Source organism: Sarcophilus harrisii, chromosome 3 (assembly GCF_902635505.1).
Source record: "Sarcophilus harrisii chromosome 3, mSarHar1.11, whole genome shotgun sequence".
Taxonomy (NCBI): Eukaryota; Metazoa; Chordata; class Mammalia; order Dasyuromorphia; family Dasyuridae; genus Sarcophilus; species Sarcophilus harrisii.
In genome coordinates, this window is record NC_045428.1 from 516,473,343 (window position 1) to 516,497,822 (window position 24,480).

The 24,480-nt window shown below is 32.7% G+C and overlaps 1 protein-coding gene across 4 annotated transcripts in view; it reads right to left on the minus strand.

Annotated features, from left to right (window-relative positions):
• GRM5 (glutamate metabotropic receptor 5) overlaps nt 1-24,480 on the minus strand; it is a 613,509-nt gene that overhangs the window by 392,054 nt on the left and 196,975 nt on the right. For all 4 annotated transcript variants that reach the window (XM_031961904.1, XM_031961902.1, XM_031961903.1 and 1 more), the window contains one exon: nt 4,787-5,036. In XM_031961904.1, the coding sequence (XP_031817764.1) occupies nt 4,787-5,036 (250 nt within the window). The remainder of the gene's footprint in view (nt 1-4,786; nt 5,037-24,480) is intronic.

Consider the following 24,480-nt stretch of genomic DNA (forward strand, 5'->3'; position numbering starts at 1 on the left):
AATGATTATGTTAGTTAGTAATTCTAACATGTTTTAAAGAAATAGATACATAAAAAGAAAAGAAGAGAAATAGAGACAGCAGAGAGAAAAACAAAAGGAGACAGCAGATAGAAAGACAAGAGACAGAGACAGGGAGACAGAGACAGAAATGGACAGAGAGGAAGAGAGACACATAGAAAGAGACAAAGACAGACAAAGTCAGACGGAGAGACAGGACAGAATCACAGAGAAATGAAAGAACAACAGAGAGAATCACAGAAAAACACAGAGAAAAATAGATATAAGAGAGAAATCATCTAAATTGGACATTCTATGAAACAGAAAGGCTTCATAAGTGTGAGATCTAAAGCACAATAGGATATCACCTAATAATTCAAAATAAAACTCTAACTATCACATAGATACATAGATTGTCAGAGTGGTAAGGGACCTTGCTTAAGACATAATATATGAAAATAAAATCCAGCATCCTCATTCAATCCTTATTATCAGAAGCATGTACAAATGCAGTATGAACAGGTATTCCAAGTAAAGGGATCTTCCAAAGTGATGTATGGTAGCTTGGTTTTTGAAAATTATAATGAATATAATTTAACCTTTTTTTCCCTACATAACTCCACATATGTAGTATAAGGAAAGTGTTTTGAAAAAGAAGTGGAGAAGCCCAGGTACTAGTTCTGAATCTTTTACTAGATATCTCTGTGGCACTGGACGATTCAATTATTACCCTTGTATTTACTCATCTGTCAAAATGAATTTCATATGAAATCATTCCTCAAGGTCAAATATGTGATTTTGTAAGATCATGAACAACAATTACTGAATTATACATCCTAATTGATATATCATTAAGTAATGCTGGCAGAAGCTAGCAACATATGTGAAAGTCTTTGATTCTAGAGAAAATTGATGTGCTTTCATGTTCCCCCCCACCCCCCCGCATTCTATACTTTTATTATTCCAGATATTAGTAGGAACTTATAGCTACTGCTGTTATCATGTCCTCACCACTTCTCAAATGCTGGCTTAATTTGACTATAATTATGTGCAGAGGGATAATATTCAGAGTGGCTCCATTCCTCCATTAAATAACAACTACCACCATCTTTACCCTTAATCACATTCCTATCCTGCTTTAAAGTTTGTAAAGGATTTCACAAACATTATATCATTTTATTCTCACAATTCAATGAAGTACATGCCTTAATTTTATATATAAGAGATGATATTTGAGCTACCAATACTTTGATCTCTGAGTAAGGTGCATATTAATATACAAAGAAAGCATTGGGTATTTTCATGGTTAAGTAAACTCAAAACATTCTGATCACCAAAAAAATAAGATATAATTTTTCATGAATAAAACTACAGGTACACTCTTTACTTAGATCCTAATGAATCATGAACCATTTGTATTTTTAGGCATATATTCAGTATTGTATGAGCAAAAGGGAATTATCATCATGACCAAAACATTTAACCATCAACAGACATACTTCAATATAAAAAGTGGCAAAATTTCTAAATTATTAACTACAAATAAATATATATTTATTATTAACTATAAGAATTATAAGTATATAATTAATGACTGACTATAAATAAATAATGATAAAATAATTCTTCCATTGCTTTCAGTGATAGCAATATGTCCTGAAAAAATAGTCTGGCTTAATGATATGAAATATGTTATATAAAAAAATGAACAAATTCTTTAAAAATCATAGCAGTGAAGGAAAAAAAGTCACTTTAAAAAGAAAAAAATATGAATAATGATAATAATCAAAAGAAGTCACAAACTATTTTAGCATATCAATAAAGCTTTTTTAATATCCAAAATATTCATGAATTATTTTTAAACTATTATCAGAGTTGGAAAAACTATAGTTGTATTTATTCACTTGAGTAAGTAGTTATATTCTCATATGCAAAGTTTTTTTTTTTCCTCCAAGAGACAACCATGACCATTCATTTAACCAAAATCTTATACTGTGGGTAAAAGTGCAACGACACTTAAAAACACTTGTTTAAGTTTGATCTTTCTATTTTTTTCCCTAAAATCCTACTGAAATAGCCCCTCCTCTTTAGAGATAAGTCTAGATATAGCTCTTCTATATGAGCAGTAGAAAATTATAAGTTTTCCAAGTTTATTAATTTTGTATCATCAATTCCTTCCCATGTTCTGGAGAGTGGACCTATTTTCTTAAAAGTGGTTATGGAATAAGAAGTTGAATTAATTAATAATTAAACATCAAAAATAAGTTGGTATGAGTAGAACCAGGAAAGTCAAAACTGAGTTGTTATGAAATATTTTGAAATACCTTTTTTTAAATCTTTATTTTTTTATTTTGCAGGGAAAATTCAAAGAATTCTGAACACAGTCCCCAACAAAGAATTCATTTCTTACATTGTTAACCCCAACACACATGTGCCTACATACAATACATATTATATATGTTTATGTATATACATACACATATGTATACATGTATACACATAAACATATGTGTATATGAAATCTTCCTCTTCCCTCATTTTAGCATCAAATCTAAATAGCTATCTTATATATTCAGAGATTCTTAAAAGGGAAAATATCTTCAAAACATCTTGTTATCTACTGAGTATATAACATTTTTCGGTTCTGTTTTGTTTTGTTTTCCTTTTCTGTTTTTTTTCTTTTATTCTTTTTTAAAATAAAATGAATTTTAAAAGCCATCTTCTTAAACCTTTTATTTTCTCTACAACATTACCTGAAGTCTCTTCTTGACACTTTCTGGTGATGAAAAATGCATTACCACACAATGCAGTAGATATATCCATATAATTAAAAAAGCTTCTTAAATGCATAAATACATACATAATATATGTATATATAGACCATATAAATGTATTGTTTGTATGCATGCATTTATATTATATATATACATCATTATACATTTATTCTCATCTGTTCAAAAGACGCTCCTACCATACCTTCATAAAGCATTTTTTACAAAAGCTGTGCATAAAGAAATGACATTATTCAAGAATATCATTACAGAACATTGGCTGTAGTGAAGAGCTGAAGAAGAAACTACCCCACCTTCTTCATTTTACAGATAAGGAAACTGATTTTTAGGGGAGGAGAAGGATTCCATTATGATCACATGGATAGTAAATGTTAGAGCCATGAAACAAATCCAAGCATTCTGATTCTAAATCAAGTACTCTTTTCAACACTCCAGACTTGTATACAAATGTTTATTGGCTCTAGAAGTATCCCTGTGTAACAATGCACAATTCTAGCAATGCTGCTGTTAATAAGAAAATAGCTTTGACTCTTCTTGGAAATCACATTCAGGGTTTTGAAAAAGTATATTGAATATGATTAACCATACTCAGTCACCTTCCTCAAGGCCTGATATAACTTTTGGAAACATAAGCAACTAATTAAAATCCACTTAATTTGATAGATCATATGGCTTTTGGAGCACAGATTGAGAACTTGAAAGGCCCCAAAAAAATCATTCACCTCACATCCAGAGACAAGATTATGGAAAATTAATGTACATAACAACATAGTATTTTCATCTACTATTGTTGTTATTTGCTTGCTTGTTTTTTTTTTCCTTTCTTATGATTTTTTCCCTATTTGATCTGTTTTTCCCCCTTAAACAACATGATAAATTTGGAAATAAATTTAGAAAAATTGCACATGTTTAACTTATATTGAATTACTTAAGGAAGGGTTGGAAGAAAATAAGGAATAAAAGGTTTTGCAAGGTTTAATGTTGAAAAGTATCTTTGTATACATATTGAAAAATAAAAAGCTATTATTATTTTAAAAAATAAAAATAAATAAAAGATCTAAGCCAAAAAATCTTTAGCCTAATCCCTTATTTTACAAATGAGGAAAATTAATTCAGAGAAGTATAACAACTTCGTCCAAAATCATATAGGTATTAAGTGGCAGAGTCAGAATTTGAATCCAGATCCTTTTGCTCCAGGATCTTTTTTTTTTTTTCTGGGAATGAAGACCAAAGTTTAGTTCCTGAGTCCAAATTTTATCTCCTGAGAGGTAGAATGTTGTAAAGAAAAAAGAAACATTGAATTGTGAAAATCTTAATTTTTATCTCATCTGTGCCCTTTTCCAGCTGCAAAAATATAAGGAAATTTTGCTGTCTGCCTCTCAGGATTGTCATGAAAATCTAATGAGCTGATAAATGCAAAGTACTTTGTGAATCTTAAATGATAAACAGAATCCTATCTTCATATGTTACATATCATATATTATCACCACATGCTACAGATCATGAAAATGGCACATAGAAAAATGAAGTAAATTGTTAAATGGATAGTATGTGGTAGAAGTAATGTGAGATCTTATTCCTTTGTGATTTCTTAATCTGGTCCTAAAAGTAATTCTAGAAGAAGGTTCTATAAGAAGTGGCAGCTTCCTTAGATGTTCCTGTTCTAAAGGAATTATTTAATAACCTTAACTTCAATATAGAATTTGTGTTATTTTTTTTAAATATGGTAGTCATACTTGTAGGATTAATACATATATAATAACTCATAGTAATCCTGATAAAGTGAATAATAAAATTTAAAAAAGTTATAAATGCAATCTACAAATGTTTCCTGTGTATTCAAGATCTTAAAAATTTCGCTTCAATGAAAATATTCTGCTACTAAAGAATTAGGGCAACCATTCAGAAGGCAGAAATATGATAAATAAATATGAACATTTCTCAGAATATTTCTGTCAAGAGGAAGAATATAAAAGGTGATTCTCTTTTCTACTCACCTTCCTAGAAGTAAAAATTCTCCAACTAGTCCTTGGCGTCTCATAGCCATCAGCAATCCTCTTACTGTCATTCCCTCACAAAAGCATGCCACTACTCTTGCTTTGGGCAGGTGACTGATAAGCTTCTTCAGGAGCTTGTCAAAACTCTGTTCTCCAGCATTACTATAGATTTTATAGGAATGAGCAATACAGATCCCTTCTTTGGCAGACATGTCTTTAAATGCTTCCATTCCACTTTCTCCATAGTTGCCTATATAAAAACACAAACAATGTATGAGAATTAATTATACAGGAATTGGTGCATCAAGCATAATAAAGTTTACATGGCAGTTTTCTAATAACTGCAAATTATATTCCATATAAATTTTTTTAAAAGTATATGAATAAGGGGCAGCTAGGTGATGCAGTAGACAGAGCACCAGTCTTGAGGTCAAGGACCTGTGTTTAAATCCGCCCTCAGACCGTTAGCACTTCATAGCTGTGTGACCCTGGGCAAGTCACTTAAACTCAATTGCCACAGCAAAAAAAAAAAAATATATATATATATATATATAAGTATATGAATATTAATGGATCTTGATGCCTTTGTTATTTAAACCCCCCCCAAAAAAAATTCAGATTTCATGAAAAGAGTCATACTATAGCAACAGATTTCTTGAAGGTTGCATTAAACAATGTATTTACATATGAAACCCCTTTCATCCAAGCCACCTAAAATACATGTTGAGAACATGTGGATTCCTGAATATACACATATGTATATGCATATTATGCAAATAATAATAAAAATTAATTTCAATATAATGGATTTCTTTATAAGGTTATGTAGTTTATATACTTGTAATTATTATTCCGAGAGGGCCATAAATTTCACCAAACTGACAAAGGTATCAATCACACAAAAATTGTATTCCTGCTTTACAATTTCAAGAGGTAGTCATTCATTCAAGTTATTCATCTTTACTTACGAAAAATTAGTTATTTCTCTACGTTTTTAGTCTACAAAAGAACCAAAGTAATAAAGAGTCCAAAATAAAAGCAAGTTCAAAGGATGAAGATAGCCCCTGTGTAGTGGCAACAAAAAAAACAATTCAAATGTATGTATATAATCAGTTTGCAGTTCTTACCACTGGTGTATAAGCCACCAAGGCTCCCTTTGCTGAGAGGAAGGAAATGCTTATTTTACAAGTGTTTAAAAGTGAAAAGACCTCTCTTTGAAAACTTTGATAATAATGACAAGCTGATCTGGGGATTCTATAATTTTAGGTTTATTTTTTAGTAAATTTTGTTCCTTAAATGATTTCTAGGGAGAAAACATGAATGATCAATTCCTTGAAAATCTGGAAAAATACTAATAGCAATATATTGCTATTAGTATTTTTCCAGGTTTATATACATATATATATATATATATATATGACACAATTCAACCCAATAAGCAATTACTAAACATCTACTATTTACAAAGAAAGTATCATGCTAGGGAATAAAGATTCACAGCCCTCCCCTCCCCCAGTACTATGATTTTATAAAATAGAAATTATGATGTTCTCCAAATTTTTCATAATTATCATCAATATGTTTCAACTTCTTACTTATATAGTAATTTGTGAGGAAAAGTTAAGACAAAATATTGGAATACATGGGAGAACTGCTGAAATACACAGGAGCCACCTGACCTTGGCTGCTTGGAGATCAAACCCAGAATGGATCTCCTCTTGTGAGAGGATGATACAAGAAGATTGAGAGGCAGTTGCTGTTCTCTGATGTCTCTGACTGAGAGGTCATTGCATTGTCTGACCCCTCTCCTCTTCCATCTGCCTCCAATTTATCTCATTCCAAGTCTGCAACACCTGTGTCAGCAAAGGCTTCCCTGCAATCCCTTCCGATGTTATGATCCACAGCTGTGGAGGTTCTTAGAGAATTGACCTGTCTCTTAACAATTCCCTGTTTTTTGCTGTTATCCCCTCCTTTCCCCTCCACAGCATGGTCCACACACTGAGGAATGCAAGCAGCACTATCATTTCTGAATGGTTGTAGCCAGTGTTGATCAAGGCAACCTTTCCACTGGAGAAGAAGATTGTAGTTAGAACAGGCATTTAAGTTTCTCATCAGTCTCCTAGCTTGGCCCTTTAATGTATTGGACCATTTAATTACCCCGACTAAAAATGTCTTACGGGGCTCTTCTTCCCTAACTCTGGAAGGATCCTTCTCACAGACAGCTCTGGTTCTTCTTGTAATTCTTCTTATTTTCTGCCCCATGTACATTCAGAAAGTGGTGAATGGAAGGGATCAGATAGGTTAACTGCTTGGGGGAAAGGATTTGCTTGTATCTCTACAGATGGAGAAGGAATCAGATGGATGCCAGTGAGCCATATTCGCCTTGTCCATTGGAGAGAGATGGAGCAGACCCTTGAAAGGAAGTAGAAGATCCAAAAAACATCGGGTGGTTCTGTTGCTGACTGTGCCCACCAGTGAAAGAGCATGACAGTTATGGTGTTTGAATCATGGACATCAAAAATTGTTGGACTTCAAAACCCTCAGGAATCATTGGATTCTCTGAGACATGATAAAACTGTTGCAGGACTTCAAAATCTGCAGGAATCATTGGATTCCCTAACACATAAAAAGAATATTGCAGGACTTGAAAAACTTGCAGGGATCATTGGATTCCCTAATATGTGAAGTAATGGACAATAGATTGATTTTGGACTATTTCTTGGCTGCAGAAGTGTATGTGTGATTGTTATTTACATACCCTCCTTCTAGGACTTCTGGAAATCTTTTACAATACCATGTTGATTCATATTGTTTGTTATATCACTACTTGCATGTACAATTCATGTTTATCATACCACATTGAGCCTGCACTGGCTTGGGGAGAGTCATCACTCCTAGCCTATGCTTTATTGCTATGTGCTTGTGTAATACCTCCCAGGCTGATGGGTTTGTGCATACCTGTTTCTAGTAAGACCCGTCAGCCCAGAAACCCACCAAAAATATCTGGCTTGATTCCCCACTTCCCTTTCGTGTATTTCATCTCCCTTCCTTAGAAGTCAGGGAGGGCATGATCATCTCCTTTTTAGTGCTTTCACCTCCCTTCCTGAGAAGTCTGGGGGGTTATGATCACCTCCTTTTATTGCATATAATTTTTATTTCATTGTGATCTGGAAAAAAATGCATTTACCATTTCTGTCTTGCAGCATTTGATTTTGAGGTCTTTATGACCTAAAATATGATCAATTTTTTATACAAGTTCAATAAAATGCTGAGAAAAAAGTATACTCCTTTCTCTTCATTCAGTTTTCTCCAAAGATCTATCATACCTAATTTTATAACATTGTTTACCTTCTTAATTTCTTGTTTATTTATTTTGTTGTTCTATTTATCTAGTTCTGAGAGAGCAAGATTAAGATGCCCCATTACTATAGTTTTGTTGTCATTTCTTCTTGCAGCTTTCACCTTCTCTAGGAATTTGGATGCTATTCTACTTGTGCATATTATGTTTAGTACTGATATTATTTCATTATTTATGGCACCCTTTAACAAGATATAGTTTCCATCCTTATCTGTTTTAATTAGATCTATTTTTGCTTTTGCTTGATCTGAGATCAGAATTATTATCCATGTTTTTTTTTACTTTAAAACATAATAGATTCTGCTCCAGCCTTTTACCTTTACTCTGTATATATTACTCTGCTTTAAATGTTTTTTTTTTTTTTTTTTTTTTTGTAAACAACATATTGTAGGCTTCTGACTTTTAATCCAGTTTGCTATCCTCTTCTGCCTTATGGGAGAGTTCACCCCATACACCTTTCTCATTAAAACTACTAATTTGGTATCACCCATCACCTCAAATTATATTTTTATCTTTCCTTTTCCCCTTCCCCTCCTCCTCAGTATTTTAATTATGAGCATTACTTGCCTCAAGCAGCTCTCCCTCTTTATAGCCGCACCGCCTGCTTATACCTTTTCTCTACTATATCTATTTTCCCTTCTATTAGCCTACCCCTTCCCTTTTCCCATTTCCATTGGCACTTCCCTATAAGGTGAGGCAAGTTTCTCTATTAAATCAAATATATCTGATATTCTCTTTTTCAGCCAGATCTGATGAAAGTAAGACACACAATGATCACCTCCCCCTTTTTTCCCTCAATTATAATAGGTCTTCTTTGCCTCTTGATGCAATGTGATTTCCCTCATTTTACCTCCATTTCTTTTTTTTCCAATATAATCCCCTTCTTAATTCTTTAGTTTCTAGTTTCTTTTTTTTTATATTATGACAATAAAAGCAAATTATGCCTTCACTCTCTATGTATACCCATAACAGAGATATTGTGCTCAAGAGTTCTTTCCTTTTTACTTTTTAATGCTTTTATTGAATTCTGTATTTTGAGATTAAATTTTTTTTCTTCAGCTCCCATCTTTTCATCAGAAATAGATGAAATCCACTAGTATCATTGAATGCCCATCTTTTTCACTGAAAGATAATGTTCAATTTTGCTGAATAGTTGATTCTTGGCTGCAATCCAATTCTTTTGCCATTTGGGAATATCAGATTCTAGGTTCTCCATTTCTTTAAGGTGGAAGCTGCTAGGTCCTGTCTAATTCTAATTGTGGCTCCTAGATATTTGATTTCTGACTTTCTTTCCAGTTGCTTGCAATATTTTTCCTGGTCTGATGATTCTGAAATTTAACTACAATAATCCCTGGAGTTTTCATTTTGGAGTATCTTTCAGAAGGCAAATGATGAATTCTTTCAATCGCTATTTTACCTTCTGTTTCTAGGACATCAGGGCAGTTTTCTTTGATAATTTGCTGAAAGATGATGTCTAGGCTCCTTTTTCATCATGGCTTTCAATTATTAGCAATAATTGGATTATTAAATCCAATAATCTTTATATTGTCTGTCTTAGATCTATTTTTTCAGGTCACTTGTTTTTCCAGTGAGGTGTTTTACATTTTCTTGATATCTTATTGGGTCATTTATTTCCATTTGTTCAATTCTAATGTTTAGTGAATTATTTTCTTCAATTAACTTTTTTAGCTTCTTTTTTTTTTTGAATGTGGACAATTGGATTTTTAAATGAGTTGTTTCATTCTATGGATCCCCCTCCCTATGTAACAAATTCTGTTTTGAAGAATTGTTTTTTTTTTCATTTTGTCAAATGTTTTCTAAGGAATTTTCTTCAGATAAGTTCTGTATTTCCTTTTCTAAATCCTCTTGCAAAGTTCTCATTTCCTTTCCCCATTTTTGTTCTATCTCTCTTTTAAGATCCTTTTCGAATTCCAAGAGAGCCTTGTGAGTTGGGATCCAATTTATATCACCCTTTGTGACTTCATCTGGAAATGGTCTGCTTTTAGTGTCCTCAGAATTTGAAATCTGCTTTTTTCTTTCCCCATAAAAAAACTATCTTTGCTTTCCTGCTCATTTTTTAAAAAGATTGCGGTCTGCTTTTAGGGCAAAGGGGAGATTGTCCAAGCTTCCTCTACAGGTTACCATGACTGTGCTGGGTTAGTGCTGACTAATGTCTGGTGCTGGTTGGGCATGGTCATGCTGTCCCATGATATTCTGGGGTTTAGGAACTCACTACTTGCCTTTTGTATTTGCTCTGGATGTCTTATAGCTAATCTGTTGATCTCCTGGCTTGCAACAGGACAGCGTAGACAACATTACTGTAGATTCTACCTGGCAGATTCCCCGGAAAGCAGGCAACACTGACCTGGATCTCTGCACAGCCTGCACTTGGCAACTTGTGCCCAGCCATCTGTTCTTGGCCCACCTTGCTTCCATGACCAGTTGAAACAGAATTTTTCTGAAATTCTTCCAAATTATCTTCTGCGGGAAAAATTTGTTACACTCCAAATATTTGCGGGTTATGTTACTCAAAAATCAGTTCAGAGGCTTGATTTGTTACTAAATTGAGGGACATCAGAGAGAGCTCAGATAAAGGCATGCCTTCTCTACTTCATCTTGCTTTCCTACTTGAACTGAATCTTAAAGGAAGGCAGAGAAACTGGGATGTAGATGTGAACAGAGAGGCATTCTAAACATGGGGAAGAAGGCAGTTATTGAAAAGACATAACCTTGAGAGAAGATATACAATATAAAAATGATAGCAAGAAATCCACTATTGTTACATCATAAAGTTCATGAAAGGAGTAAAGTATAAGTAACCTGGATATAAAGGTAGGGACCAGACTGTGAAGCATTTAAATTACAAAGTATTTTATATTAGATCTTACAGGAAATAGGAAGCCACTGGAGTTACACGAAGAGAGTGGTATGTCAAACCTGTGCTTTTTGAAAAAATGACTTTGATAACTGAATAAAGAATAAGTAGATGAGAGAGTTGAGACTGGGAGACTGAATGGAAAACTATAAATAGTCTAGGCATGTGGAGATAAGTGTATTGATTATGTGAGTAGAAAGAATTTGCTTCATAGAAAAGTGTTTGGGTTTTTTAACATTCCTAATAAACCACCTGTTCCTGATTTTTAACTGAGACTGATTCAAACTGGTCACACATTTACAAGGTATTAGAATAAAATAATAGATCTTCATTTGTTTTTGCATTAGGAAAAATGACCTGCTCTCCAACAGTAAGGATGAATTTCATGAATAATACCAAGTAAAAGTCCAAAAGAATGTATATCATTTCTTGTTATTCAGATCTCTGATTACCACTGTGTAAAATAAATGTTAGCTGTTCTAGGTTGCAATGAAACAATATAGATCGGGATAATGTATATACATAGAACCAATCATTTGGAAGAAAATCATCAATTCTCTATCTTTTTTCCAGTGCATTGATGTTGAATATTAAGGAAATATATGTGGATTTTCAATTTTGATCAGATCTCTGGTATTTATAACCATGGATCATAGTCTCATATATCTAAAGATAAAGGAACCTCTGATGTCATTTGCTCCAGTCTTCACCATCTGTGTCTTTTCCAAGTTGCTTATTATTTTAAGAAATTTAAACCTATAAATCACTGCTGATCAAAGAAATGTAAATTAAGACATCTCTGAGATACCACTACACACCTCTAAGACTGGCTAAGATGACAGAAAAAGACAATGAAGAATGTTGGAGGGGATACGGAAAAACTGGGACAGTATACATTGATGGTGGAATTGTGAAAGGACCCAATCATTCTGGAGTGCAATTTGGAACTATGCTCAAAAAGTTATCACACTGTCTATACCATTTGTTTCAGCAGTTTCTAGGCTTATATCCTAAAGAGATCTTATAGGAGGGAAAGGGATCCATATGTGCAAAACTGAGTGACAGCCCTTTTTGTAGTGGCAAAAAACTGGAAACTGAATGGATGTCCATTAGTTGGAGAATGGCTGAATAATTTATGGTATACGAATATTATGGAATATTATTGTTTTATAAGAAATGATCAGCAGGATGATTTTAGAGAGGCCTGGAGAGACTTATATGAATTGATACTAAGTGAAATGAGAAGAATAAGGGGATATATATATGATAGCATATATGAGGATCTGATGGATGTGGCTTGTTACAACAATGAAATAATTGAGGCCAGTTCCAATGATCTTGTGATGTAGAGAGGTATCTACACCTAAAAAGAGCATTGTGGGAACTGAGTGTGGATCACAACATAGTATTTTCACTCTTTTTGTTGTTGTTTGCTTGAATTTTGCTTTCTTTCTCATTTTCCTCTTTTTGATCTGATTTTTCTCGTATAGCAAGATTATTGTATAAATATGTATACATATATTGGATTTAACATATATTTTGATGTGTTTAACATATATTGGATTACTTCCCATCTAGAGGAGGGATAAAGAGAAGGAGGGGAAAATTTGGAACGCAAGATTTGATAAGGTTCCATGTTGAAAAATTATCCATGTATATCTTTTGAAAATAAAATTTGAAAAAAAATTGAAAATAAAAATAAGCTTATTAAAAACAAAGAAATTGAAATGGATAAATTAAGTGACTTTTTTGCACTTAAAAGTATTTTATTTTTTCAAATTACATGTAAAGATAGTTTTCAACATTTGTTTTTATAAATTTTGAATTTCAGTTTTTCTTTTTTTTTATTAAAGCTGTTTATTTTCAAAAGATATGCATAGGTTATTTTCAACATCCTTTTCAAAACCTTGTGCTCCAAATTTTTTTGTCTTCCTTTTTCTCTGGAAATATGTATACATATTTACACAATAATCTTTGAATATGTAACTTTTTTAATTTGTAAAAAATATTATTAAAGCTTTTTATATAATTATCTTATTACATAAGAAAAATCAGATCAAAAAGGAACAAAGTGAGAAAGAAAATAAAATGCAATCAAACAACAACAAAAGAAGTCAAAATGCCATATTGTGATTCACATTCAATTTGTACAGACCTCTCTCTGGGTGTAGATGACTCTCATCATCATAAGATCTTTGGAACTGACCTGAATCATCTCCATGTAACTTTAAAAATAAAAGATTTGTACATGCCTTTGTTCCTTTAAAAATCCAGGGCAGTAGAATAAGACTTTCTCTTCTGTTTCTAGAATTCATCCTTATGATTTTTGCCATGAGAGCTCATATCAATCACTTGGTGAAACTAGTCCAGTGCATTATTTATTGCTTATCCTTCTCTAGCATGGTTCAGTGGAATAAACACTCATTCATTCTATGATATATTCCCAATATAAAAAGTTTTATATAAGTGATCACAAAATCCATATTTAATACTAAATCATCATATCGTGATGTTATGTATAAGTAAAAACTATTAGAGATTTATAAATTGGATTGTCAACATTTCTATTAATTGTGGACATCTGGAATACCATTCAATTATATTATTAGTTTTTTGAGGGACAATTAGATTTAATTTATTGTATCTTTTAAGAAAAATGAACTAAGCTCAAGGACTTTCTGAATTAGAAATAAAAAGTCATGTCTCTGAGTATATTGAAAGTTCCCATTATTAATAGGATTTTGTGTTTCATATTAAATAAGAAGATATTGATAATTGTGTCAGTAAATTGTCATTAAGTCACACAGAAGTCTATGTTTCAACATGGGTGGAAAATTTTGAAGAGTTTTTTTTTTTTTTTCATGAATACTTTTTCCTGAAAAAACAATCAATTAAATGGTTCCTCTTCTATATAAAAGTGATATACAGAAAATAGAACAGTGAAGACCAGGGTTGGTGGAGATAGCTTGAGGAGAATATAATGAAATTCCATTGAGGGACTAATGTAAAAAATAATTCAGGTTTTATGCAACCAGTGAAAATCCTACATAAATGAAAAAAATATCCAAGATTAGGATAAGAAAACAGGTGATAATATCTAATTTCATGTAAATGGCTACTTATGTAAAGTAATGAATTCTAATTTTATGTTAAATTAATAATCATGTATATACCTAAGAAGTTGTTTAAATAGGCCTAAGAAAGTATAAAGAAGACACAAAAGTCCAGCAAGCTTGTGGTGGAATCTCAGAGTCCATTTATCCCAATGAGAAACTAAACAAGAATCATTCTCAACAATTCTGACTAGTGGTCTTTTAATACTGCTTGAAAATTCCAGTGAGAAGAGAGCCCCTTCCTTCCAAGTAAGTACTTTAGCAGGGTAGGAGTCAGTCTTGTGTTGATGGACCCTTTTATTGTGGATGATCCATTGATTTTAAAATCAGCCATTCCTCAAATCTCTTTAAACATGGAAGAGAATAACAGACACTGAAACTAGCCACTGAGCAGAGGAAAAATAACACATTTATCACTTTTACTCAGTTGAGAGTCTGTGGACAGAGAGCCATAGAGTTAGTAAAATTCCCAGAGCAGCTGGGAGCAATTAAATTCCACTCACCATGTGGGCCACTAATTCCACTAATCTGCAGTGAAGACCCATTTTTATCAACTCTAGAGTAATGGGTAAGAAAAGATTTTCTATCATCCAAGCTCATAGGTTTAGGCACAACCTCCTGTCTATCAGAAATTATAGGTCTCCTCATATTGCTAAAACTGGCTTAGTCCTGGAATACTAATTGACAAGTGCTAAGGGAATGCTGTATATAGTTACAATATAAGGTTAACCAAGAACAATGCAAAGCAAACTGGCCACCAACATGCTTTTAAACAACAATGAACAAATATTGTTTACTATGTTTTAACTTTTGTTGAGAAGTCTTTACTAAGGTTTCTTAATGTTAGTGCCTATTCTCCAAGATGATCTTCAGTTTGTTTTGTATATATATTCTTGGAATATAGTTTATTGCATGCTTTCTCCCCCATTAGAATATGTACCTCTTAAATACATGCACTGTTTTTGTTTGTTTGTTTGTTTTTTCTCTCATTGAAATACTACTGCTTGTATAATGCCAGACACATGATAGGTACATGATAAATGCTTTTTGACAATTTAGTCTCCTTTAGTCTGCTTTCTCATCTGAAAAAAGGGAATAATACCATGCTATCTCACTCACCAGGATATTGTGAGGCTCAAATAATAGTTGTAAATCATTTTTATGCCCCAAAGCACTATCAAATATCAGCAATTATTTCTATCTTATGAAAAACAAGGTCCTAAAGGGATCCTTGAACAAGGAAATGACATTGTTAGATTTGTACATTGGGAAGATTTGTGTGGCAGTTTTGTGAAGAATGGACTTAGGAGGAAAGAGACAGTCCACAGTCTATTTCATCCAACTCAGGGAGAAGTATAGAAAGTGCCTGTAATGGAAAAGTAAATTTGTGAATTGAGAGAAGGGCATGACTGTGACAGGTATCTTAGAGAGCAATTTATGGTACTTGCTCACAGTTGGGTATAGAGATGACGGAATAGGGAAGAGTTAAAGATGAATTCAGAATTTCAGGCATGGGTGACTGGGAAGAGGCTCTATATTTTGAAGAGACAAGCATAATTGTTGTTAATTAAATGTTTAATTCATGTTCATTATGTCTAGCACATCAGTTTTAGAGAGGCCAAAATTGTGATGCAATACATTTGTATGTTTGTGTATTTTACATACATACACTTTGTAGTACATTACAATATTCAGAAAAGGAAAGTACCTTAGAAATTATCATATGCAAATAAATAACTTAAGACCTGAGGGAGGAAGAAATGAATTATTCAATATCACATAGTAAAAATATCCCCTTCTCTCCTATGATAAGCTACCCCACTGTAGTTCAAGCTCTCATCACTTTACATATGGACTATTCCAATAAGCTGCTGGTGGGTCAACCAGCTTCAAGTATTTCCCTATTCCATTCTATTTTCCACCAAGGTATAAAAGTGACTTACTTTAATTTCATGTCTAACAATGTTACAGCTCAATAAATTCCAATGATTCCCTATTACTTACATGAATAAACATAAAATTATGTTTGCCATTTAATATATTCATAACCTAGCCCATTCTAACTTTTTAAACTTCTTACACCTTACTCTCTGACATGTGCTTTAACACATTTTTCATATTCCATGAATAAGATTGTCTTTCTTAGGTCTGGTCATTTTCTCTGTCTATTCCCTCTAGCAGGATTGCTGTCTCTCCTCAACTCTTCCTATTGACTTGCCTGCTTTCTTCAAGTCCTAACTAAAATCCTGTCTTATTCAGGAAGCATTTTCTGTTTCCATTTAATGCTACTGCCTTTATTCTAATTATACTGCATGTAGATTACTTATCTGGCATGTTATATCCCCCACTAAACTGTACCTGAGGGCAGGGGCACTATCTTTTGCTTCTTTTTGAATTCTGAATACTGAGTACTGGACCAAGCATAAAGTAGACACTTGAAAATGATTGATATTAAGTGGCAGGGTTGAAATTTGAACCAATATCCTTTGAATTCAGGGTTCTTTCTAGCATCCTGTGTATTCATCATTAAATGTAACTTAATTTTAGAGATGAATAAATATGAACTGATTCTTATTCACTTTTTGCACAATATCATTTGTTTCTTCCACCATAGAAATTACCATTTATCTCAATAATATAAAATGCTTTTGCCCCATCATGACTTGGGTTTGTAAGAGTTGAAATTATGTCAATGTCCAATTATGCAAAGCAATAATTAAATCCTAATTCTCACAGACATGCATTTGTTATCTCAGATAGCAGAAATCAGTTTGTTTTATTTACAAGTTCTGAAGAATACAGAATTTGTAGCCAAATAGGTTAATTACCATAAAATGCTAGAAACAATTTTGCTGAAGGAGAGGCAGTGTCAGCTAGTTAAACAATTCCTATATAATATACTCACAGCCACTATTCCTATTATCACAAATACTAAATGTATGACTACTGAGTAACTTACTTTGATAGCTTACACTGCCTCAGTGTAAGCAAATTTCATCTCAATGCTCTGTGTTTAGAATAGTGCCTGGCACATAGAAGGCATTTATTAATCGTTAATTTTCAGAATAACAAGATCAATCCAACCCATAAGTATCTTGGTAGATAAATCCTAGGGAATGACCCAGGAAAGAGGTGAATTGCCCAGTCACAGAGTAACACTTTAAATGTCAGCGTTAAGATTAGAACTCAAGCCTTTTGGAATTTAAGTCAAACACCCAAATCACAATGTCATACTGCCTTTAAATGTAAATACTATAAAAAAAATCTTTGTCACACACTTTTAAACTTAGATCAAATATTCATCAGAAGAAATGTTTGTGCTAGATTCTACTCAAAGTTGTTTATTACATAAAGTACTAGAAGGATTTTGTTAAACACTTCCACTTACAACACTGCCATGGCCATGAAACACACAAATTTTACAAAATGGATCTAATGTATTCTAGCATTCTAGCATAGCAAATATTTCTGAATAATTCCTTCAATTTTGACCTATTCAAAAGAAATTTCTCTTAAGAGAGTCTTCCCAAATATTGTTAGCATTTAATAGAGAATGACAAGGTTTAAAAAGTGGTACATAATGTTGGTTTCTCTTGGTTTTAGTGTTTGTTTTTCTTTTTTCTTTTCTTTTTTTTTTTTTTTTTTTTTTGTGATGACAAGCATGGTAATGGTGGTGATAGGAATTTTTAACCTGGGAAGGTAGAGCACTGACCATGCCAGTTTTCCCCATAAGTGTCAGGGCAATGACGACCAGAAACTTATACAAGATAAGAAACATGGCAGAAAAAAAGAGCTTACATGTCACCATGTATTTTAGGAATATGGCATCAGACAAAAGTAGAGAAAGTCATGTATTAGACTCAAGGCAAAAATCTATGGGACTTACCAATATTACTCACTGTTATCTTTAATGTATCCTCTGACAAGCCACCATGATGGTGCAGAGCCTTACCTTATACCAATAAAAAAATGCCTAAGGCAACTGTACTGCCTTTCAAAAGTCTGACTGCCTCTTATAAAAAAGTCCATAACCAGGAAAGTTTAAAGCCAGAATATAAGAGAATATGAAATGAAAGAAGGAAAGAAAAACTTCAAGAAAATAGCTCCAAGCAGTTACAATGTCTCCAACATCTTAATCATTCCTTCTAAAACTCTCACAAATACATGAGTTTCAATTGGATGGCTTGATAATTATGACTCACTCTGTGAATATTCTGTGTGGATTTTCACACAGAATAAATTTTCAGTAAAGAACTTATATTTTGCACTCTTATATTTTGCATATGGTTTTCCTGGATGTCCCTATGTAAATTTGCAGTATGTGACTGAACCATTGTTGGGTCTAGATATCAAATGCATCAAGGAGATGATCTGAGCAATGGTAATAATTTAACTTAAAGTGATAAAATCTCAAAAGGAATATGTGGTGATTCACAGAGATAATTACTCCTGCCAACTCTCTGGGTTTATTTAAGAGTATCAAATTGTAATTTTAACATTGGTTTAGAAGATATCGTGGAAGAAGCTAGTGTTTAGATGAAAAACAAAAAGAAAGATTTGTGGAGTAGTTAAGTAGATGCAAAGAATAACAGAATGAATAAGATGTATAGAAAAGCAGTACGAACTAACATGTGATGGAATACTGAGAGCTATAGTCCATAATATTTCTATTGAAGTCTAGAGTAGGAAAAATGAGTTCATGTAAAGGATAGAGATTTGAACTGTAGGAATGTAGAGAGACTTTGAATGAAAAAGGGCAATTCTGAAACTTCACAACATATCTGTTTTAACCCCTGTGATTCTCATGACTCTACTCCCAATTAAGAAAGTCATGCTATGTATAGAGAGAATGACAAGAGGTTACTATTCAGAGAGAATATTAGAGTATTAAGTCATTTGACTACTCTAGGACTTATCTTTCTCATATAGATAATGGGGGCAATAACTAGAATACCTCAAAAGTTCCTCATCAAGGAAGTGTGTGATATATAATAAACATATTTCCACTCAAAGTTTTTAGTTCATGATGCTATAATCTGAATTGGAATCTTTTGACAACCCTATAATATTTATTTAAGAGAAGAATGTGTTTAAGGGATAGAGTACAGATAGATTCAAAACTTGAGGCAGAAGTTACATAAAATCTACATATGTCATAAAATTCTATAACTACTCTACTATAACTATGTTTAATTACTTGTTCCAAGAGAATGGGTGAATAGAGGCAGGTATCAGAATATAATGATAAGACCAACTGTGTTTCTGTGCTCCTTAGCCTGTTGTTAATGTATGGGCTCCTAAACATATGAAATACAAGGTGCTGATTTCCAGAATAGATTACTACTGAGCCACAAATCTGGGGTCACAGTATCAGTAATGAGTATGTACTTATGGGCATTTGACGAACTTATGTGAATTAGCTAGAAATACTTAATCATCCAGTCATATTTAATATTGAAGAGAAAGAAAAATATATGCCATCACAAGTTATCTTGACAAGAATGAGTTTTGCTTATTGTTTGAAAAATTGAAGATAAGAATTTTTTATTAAGACTTCCTAGAGTCTTCTGAAATTGTGTATTTCAAGAAATATTTGCTTGAAAATGAGAATTTCAAGAAATAAGGGAAGAGTGCTGATTTTCATTCCATCATGATATTGTTTTGTGGAAATTTGCATATGGAAGAATACAGATACAAAACCATCAATACATATCCATATGTATATACACATATATACATGTACAGACACACACATAATTTTCACTATCTCTTTCTTGAAATGGCTTCCCACATTTCAACATTTTTCCTTGCTGTTCTTTAAAATAAACAAATAAATATGTTTTTCCAGAAGGAAATTATGACTTATTTTTCTTTCACAATCTAAGTCCTCTTCCTTCCATTTTCTCCTGCTTTCTTTTGAAATTGTCACTTCAGCTCCAGCCTCATCATTGAAAGTCTCATTAAGAGTAATTCTATTTACTTGTACAGAACGAGGTATTGTGCAAATTACTGTTGCCAGTGTGTCAGTGTTTTTTCAGGCATATTTTATTTTTGGCTAGTCACTTCTGATCCTTGTGTCTAACTCCATTTAATAACCGGCCTATAATTCTTCTATTCTCTCTATAAAACAGGATAAGATTTTTCAAACTTGAGTCTTTGTAAAGGCAAATTGACTTCACCAATAACTTCACCCTTAGTTGGCATATCATTTAGTGTGTTTGGGGCCTACTCCTTCCACTTAGTAGTCTGTCTTTCTAAACCATCAATGAAAAAGGCCAAGGAATGCCAGAGACAAGGGGGAAATTTCTTAGAATCTTTGAAAACTCTAGTATTTAGAAAGAGTATAAAAATGATTGCAGAGAAATACTTTGATGGATGATAGGATCAGAGATTTAAAGCTAGAAGAAACTTAGAGGTTATCTATTCTATAGCTGTGGAACTAAGCCCAAAGAGTTATAAAACTGTGCATATCCTTTGACCCAGATATGCCATTATTGGTCTGTATCCCAAGGAATTCTTAAAGATGGAAAAAGAACCCACATTTGCAAAAATGTTTGTAGCAGTTCTCTTTGTGATAAAAAAGAATTGGGAAAAAAGTAAATGGCCATCAATTGGAGAATGGTTGAAAAAGTTGTGGAACATGAAGAGAATAGGATATTATTGTTCTAAAAAATGAGGAAAAATGATTTTAGAAAAGGCTGGAAAGATTTACACAAACTGATGCTGAGCAAATCAAGCAGAAGCAAGAATACATTGTACACAATAACAGCAAGAATGTGCAACAATCAACTATGAAAAATTTGATTCTTTTCCATGGTTCAGGGATCCAAAGAAATCCCAACAGACTTTTGACAGAAAATGTCATCTGCATTTAAAAAAGAGAACTAAGAAGACTGAATGTAAATCAACACATGTTCTGTTCATTTGTGGGTTTTTTTTTCATTTTTTATCTCTCCTATATATTTTTTTCTCCTTTTGCTCTGATTTTTCTCTTACAACATGATTCAGAAAGAAATGTATATTAAAATCAATAAATTTATGAGAAAAATAACAAACAATGAGATAATTCATGCCAATTTTCGTAGACTTGTGATGTAGAAAGCCATCTGCATAAAGAGATATTTGTGTTTACTGAATGTGGATCACATTGTGTTTACTGAATGTGGATCACAACATAGTATTTTCACCTTTGTTGTTGTTGTTGGCTTATGTATTTTTTCTTTCTCCCCCCCTCCATTTTGATATGATTTTTCTTGTGCAGCATGATAAATGTGAAATTATGTTTAGAAGAATTGTACATGTTTAACCTGTATTGGATGGAGAGAGTGAGGGAGAGCAAAAAATTTTTCAACACAATGTTTTCCAATAAGGAATGTTAAAAATTATTTTGGCATGTATTTTGAAAAATAAAAAGCTATTATTAAAAATAAGCAGAGGAAAGTTTGAGCTTTCTGGTTTTTCAGTTCCATGGGTCAATTGAGGATCTAATCCTGCAATTTTGTTCTTTGAAATTTTATTTCCTGTTAGGACATAGGAGAGGGAGTAAGAAGTGAGGAGGATGGATCTGTGATTTTCTTGTTTTTTTTAGGACAAAGAGCTCCCAGTGAGCAACTTTCTCTGCAACCTAATCTTTGAGAGTGGCCTGAGGAACTCAATGTCAGTATATATAATAAGTATATCACTGAGCTACTAGGCAGATAGATGCCAAAAAGGAAATGATAGTTCCTTTAATAAAAGAAAATGTACTTTGTAAATCAGTATGGTGAGTGCACCAGTAGTGATAAACTCTATCAATATTATTTTCTAAAGAGACCACCTTACAAACAGCAGGAACTCATTAACCTAACTATCAGTTTATTCTTTAACTTTCTTGCCTATTTCTGTTTAGAAGAAGAAAAAGAGATATAAAGGAAGACATTAATATTAACTAGTTTTGTTAAAATATTCTTGGGAAAAAGCTGAGGCATTAGTGAGGACTTCATCAAAAGAGTCCTCACTAATGCCTCAGCTTTTTCCCAAGAATATTGGGATTCCATTTGATGAAGAACTTACTTTATTATGTGTAAAAACGTTAAGGAGAAAAAAGGTAGATGGAAAAGGGAGACAATTATGTTGAAGTACAGGAAGTAATATACATATTTAAAGTTGATCAACTATATGCTTTTATATAAGGTACTACAATAATGAATTGTATGAAAACTGTCTTATATTAGAATCCTTACAAAGTGATGTCAGTTGCCTAATTTAGCATGGTACTTAGCAAATTCTCTAGCTCACCAATGTATTTAAGTATTCATTGGAGTTCACACTTTTGGGAGATTCACAAGTCAGTATTCAGTATGAGATTCAAAGTCAGAAACTCACAATCCCACTCTCTCAGAGGTGGTGTCAACCTTTGAGTTCACACCTCTAAAAGAGCATAAAAAGGAGCTGAATTAGTGAAGTGAGTCAGTTCAGAAGAAGCCCACTCTCGGAGGCAGAGCTAGATTCATTCATCCCATCTCACACCACCATGGTGGCAAGCTCTCCTCCTTCGCTTCTCCACTGAAAGATAGGCCTCTAAGAAAGCTACCTGAGCCCAAGGAAAGAGACAAGACTTGGAAGGAGAAAATAAATATTTGGATTTTATCAGCTGGCTGCATTTGAAGTGATTATTACTCAGGAACCAAAACTAAGGCTGCCTCCAGAAAACCTCCCCAAGAAACCTGCTCAAAGAGAACCATTATATTTTAAAAAAGAGAACACTACAGTTTTATTCAACAAGTCATGCTCCATTGAACACATAGTCTAAAAAGAAGCAGGTATAATGAAATTTAAAACAGTCCCTCAACTTCTTTTACTCCTTGAGTTGTGTATTTTAAATATGACATATTTACTGAAAGAAGAACAGAATAAAATAGCATCATTTATTTCGTTGCTAAGAGACCTATGCCAAAAGATAGAAGAAAGCCTTCAGCATACTGGGTAATCCCTTGCTGTCACCTTCTGGGAGAATATGGACAAGAGCCATACAAGATATCTAGGAATATTAGGGTTGCTGTCTTCAACACTAGAGAACATAAGACTCATTGATTCATTGAAATATTAAAAACTCAAAGAAATAAAATTTATATATAAGAGCCTGGAGTTATTTGTAGGTTGTTAGCTTTAAATAAGATAGAGGAAAAAATATGTTACAGTCTTCATTTTAAAAAGATTTTATATTTGAATAATAAAGTGAGTTGCAGAAAAGAACAACATACTAATTAAAAATAAATATGATAATGATATTGAAGATAAACTCTATGACTGTGGGTAAATGATTTATCCTCTCTACATATCAGTTCATCCTTTACAAAATAAGGGTCTGGTCCTGATATATTTGTAGTATCCTTTAGTTCTGTATTTAGTTACCTTTTTATTCTGTACTTCCCATTTTTTTCTTTTTTTGAAATATATACGATAAATTTATTATATATTTAAAAGAAATGGTAAGATTGAACATAATATATTTGCAGTTTCATGTGTTATTATTTTTATTACAAAATATTATGGGAAAGTTTGTTTTATTCCATAAATTAAAAATAAAATAAATAAACACAAAAGCAGCTTATAATCTAATGAGGAAGTTGGAAAATGACACATGCACACAAATAACAATAGGATAAGTTAAGAAATGATTAAATGAATAGGAAACATCAAATAGTGGATTGAAGAATTCAAGAGTGAGAATGACTTCCACCTTGTGCAGAGGTTTCATAAAAAGTTTCATGGAGGGGGTGACAGCTGAAGTGAAGAGAGGAAAGGATTTCATTAGATAAAAATGAGGGGATGGGGAATCTTGTCTAGGTATGGATACACAAAGGCATGTATACGATATGATGATATCATAGTAGTCTGATTTGGTAGGAATACAGTATACAGGGGATAAGAAAATATTGCTGGAAAGAGAATATTGAAGCTAAATTGAGGTGAGGGCAGGGCTCTTGGGTCCTAAGTGAAGAAATTTTTATTTTATTTGAGAGTAATGGGGTTTTTATTATTATTTTTATTTTCCCCAATTACATGTGAAAACATTATTTGTTGTACAAGTATATTCATTTTTAAAACATATTTCCATATGTATCATGTTGCGAAAGAAACATCAGAACAAAAGGAAAAACCATGAGAAAAAATGGTTAATATAATGTGTTGATTTTTGTTGTCTCCATAGTTCTCTCTCTGGATGGGGACTTCCCATTCCTTCTAAAAGTTTACAATCTAGTTCATAGGATCGCATATGCATTCACATGCAAAAACACAATGTAAAATCAATATTTTATATAGAGGAAATGAATGTTATAAGAATATGGCTGTGTGATGTAGTAGA